The 3491-nt window shown below is 50.9% G+C and overlaps 1 protein-coding gene across 1 annotated transcript; it reads right to left on the reverse strand.

Annotated features, from left to right (window-relative positions):
* Positions 1–583: 583 nt before the first annotated feature.
* LOC106146980 lies at positions 584–3491 on the reverse strand (the record flags this gene model as incomplete). Its single annotated transcript, XM_013506325.1, is given in 2 exon segments — positions 584–1471; positions 2971–3491. Coding segments are annotated over 2 exon segments (756 nt in total), but the record flags the coding sequence as incomplete, so codon positions are not given.

Below are 3491 nucleotides of genomic sequence, written 5' to 3' on the forward strand. Positions count from 1 at the left end.
GAAGAGCCTTGGTAGTCTAGCCCTAACAAGACATCATTCCCAAGTGACAGAAGTAATAAATTTCTTTACAACTGTGTGTGTGTGTTTTCATTACTGGAGACTGAACTCAGGTCTTTGCACTGAGCTATATTCAGCAGAGCTTGTTACAGCTTATCCAGTGAAGACTGAATCCAGAGTCTTCACACCGAGTTACATCCCCAGACCTTTTTATTTTATTTTGCTATAGGGCCTTGCTAAGTTTCTGTGTTGCCCAGCTTGGACTTGAACTTGCCATCCTCCTGCCTCAGCCTCCCAGAATGCTGGGATTATGGGTATGTGCCACCATGCCCAGCTCCATGCCTGGCTTCCAGTGATTTTTAAGGTTTTACAATCATTATTTTGGGCATCGTGGCACACACCTGTAATCCTAGTTACTGGGGAGGCTGAGGCAGGAGGACTGCAAATTCAAGTCCAGCCTGGGCAATTTAGCAAGATGCAATCTCAAACTAAAATTAAAAGCGGGAGCTGGGGATATGGTTCAATGGCTTAGTGGTAGAGCAGTTGTCTAGCATGTGTGAAGCCCTGGGTTCAATCCCTAGACAAAAAATTTTTACAAACTTCATGTCATTTGATATGATTTGTTTGCAATGCTTGGAAAGAACCTAGGGCCTGTACATGGTAGGCAGACACACTATCACCAAGCTACATCCGCAGTTCCTGAATTGCACTGTGAACTCAGAAGGAGGGCATTCCTCTGACCTTGACATTGTTAGATAAGGACACCAGGGCTCAGAGACGTAATGTGGTTTGCTCAAGATCAAGAAACTATGAGCTAGGAGAGCTGGTCATCAAAACCCTCTTCTCTCCAAGGCCCCTGGGTCCATCCACTGTTTGGACACACAAGGGTACTACAGAGTGAGGCCATGAGGGGTGGGAGCAGCAATCAGAGGTCAAATGTATCCATTCAAAACTACCTTCCTAGCAGCTTTGGGTCTGTGGGAAGAAAAACACAAAACACACGACAAGAGCAACTCCTGGCTTGCTTCACTCCCTCATGTACTATTTTTTGTTCTGATGGTCCCTGCTTTAGGCTTGACATCTGCTCTATAATTCAGCCACATTCTTGGCAATTACAGGCCTATGGGATAGCCTGCAAAGCAAATCACAGGTTACAGTATACATACTGCGTGAGTTGGGGCTGTTCTGTCCTAATTCTTTTTCATTTTTTAATAAAGGAAAGTAAAACAGGACTGTTCCTTAGGGAGAATCCCTGATGTTCCCAGAAGCCACTCCGAGTTGCTGTAAGAATGGTAAAGCTTGGTAAGTCTCACAGGACAGCTGTGAGTGGCAGACATGGCTGTCCAGTGAGGTCAGCATGGCCTGGCACGGGGACTTGCAGCCAACTGGTCCAGAAAGAAGTGTGTCCCCAAGGAGACTTGCAGAGTTGGCTTCACCCTCCTTCTTTGTTCTTGACTCAGGCCTCTGTTCACATCTAGGATTAAGCAGAAATTTTCAGGTACAAATAATCATCTTCTCTCCACCGAAAACTTCGTCTCCCTGTCCCTCTCCTTGGGAACAAGGACTGTATCATAGCTCCATCCCCAAGATCACCCAGTCCCTTCTCCTGTACGTGTGCATCAGAATCACGGTTCCTTCCTCCTCCTGGATCATTCCTATCACTATGCAAGCTTCCTCCAGTTTCTTTCTATTTTAGCAAGGCCCTATGTAGTCTGACAAGGTAGAATTAGATATGGTTACAAGCATCAGAAAATAGAAAGCTAAACAAGACAAAAATTTATTTCTCTCATGTACAAAGTCAAAAGGGTAGGCAGATTAGAGTAAGTTCGGTGATGTAAACGTTAGGAGCCCACAGTTTATGCTAATTTGTTCCACTAAAATCTTCAACACGTGGCTTCCACTACAGATCCTGTATGGCTGCGTCAGTTGCAGCCCTGTATCCACCTGTCCCAGTGAGAGGAAAGAGCAAGGCTGAGGAGAGCACTTGTTTCCCTTGAAGGCCAATTTAGAATTTGCAAAGGACACCTCTACTTCCTATTGGCTGGAATGGAGTCATGTGTCCATATGTAGCTTCAGGGGAGGCTGAGAGAGCTGCCTTTATTCTGGGAAGCCATATGGTCAGGTAGAATTGAGAATTTTATAATGAAAGAAAAAAAGAGAATGGCCATTAGGGCCATCTAGCAAGCCCACCAAAGACTCCCCCGCTCCCTCGATTCTCCCCTCTCCCTTCTGCTCCGTTGAGTGGCTAACAGCCATCTCAAACTCCATGTGAACACTGAATTGTTCACGTTCTTCCCTGAGATGGTCCCCTTCCTCTGGGCCACCCGATCCCATGCACGAGGCCCTGCCCATCTGCTCCCCGGAGTAACCTTGAAAGTTCCCTGGTTTCGCCATTTTCTCCCCCCATGTCCCTACCACAGTACCATGTGCCCTGTGAAGTCCAAACTCGCCTCTCTCAACCACTCTTCTCAGCATGGTCACTACTTTCGCACAAACCGCCCTCACCTTTGGCTGTGGCTGAGGCATCCCGTTTAGTTGGCTCCCTGCTGTCATTTTGGCCCGACACCCACTGAATGTATTCTCACAACAGTAAATCGAAGCCCCCATTCCTCACGCAGCCCTGGCCCCAGTCCACCTCCCTGCGTCCCGGGGGCCTGATGCTGTAGCAGCACGCTGATTTTCCTTTGGCTCTGCACCGGCGCCCCCTCGTCCAGAGTGTGCGCACCTCAGCTCCTGCGAACCATCTCTGCCAACGGTCTTCCAAGCCTGATCTCATTCTTTGGACTCCAGTTTCAACATCACCTCCTCAAAGACCCTCTGTTTGACTGCTCCATCTACAGCAGCTTTTATTTCCTACTCCAACCCCGCGTTTGTGCCAATATTTATTCAACTTGCAATCACTTATTTGCCTTTTCCAAAAATACAAACTACGTGGAGCCGGGGGCCTTGGCGGCTGCACCCTGTCACACACACCTCGGGTAGCAGTGCCGGTGGCGCCCGGGGCCCAGAAAGCAGAGCCTGGAGCTCGGTGGTGCGGTGGGCAACAGGCTGCTCCTCTCAAGAAAAAACAAAACAGGACTGGACCGGCAGTCGCGTGCCCAGAGTTTCTCTACACTGGACCGCAGCTGCTGGTGGCCTGCGCGCAGAAGTGGGGCAGGTGGCTCTGGCCTGGGAATGGGTTGGCTTGCACGGATCTCCGTGCAGAGAGCAGGCCCGGTGTCCGGTACGGAGCTGCGCAAACGAGGGCTCTGCGCGGCTGGCAAGGAATGAGTGTCCCTCTTCCCCGCAGCTTCTCGCAGGCCGTCGTGCTCGGTTCCACGGCTGCCACCACCAGGCCCCGCGCTCTCGACCCGCCTCCACTGCGCTGCTTCCCTCAGCTTGGCTCGCTCGGGAGGGCGGCGGGCACCGTCAGCAGCAGCACAAAGGGGCGACCACAGCCCAGCCTTCGCGCCCACGCGCGAGCCAGCCTGAGCGCCACTCAAGGCCTGGCATGC

This window comes from Chinchilla lanigera, unplaced genomic scaffold, assembly GCF_000276665.1.
Source record: "Chinchilla lanigera isolate Chin_1 unplaced genomic scaffold, ChiLan1.0 scaffold00109, whole genome shotgun sequence".
Taxonomy (NCBI): Eukaryota; Metazoa; Chordata; class Mammalia; order Rodentia; family Chinchillidae; genus Chinchilla; species Chinchilla lanigera.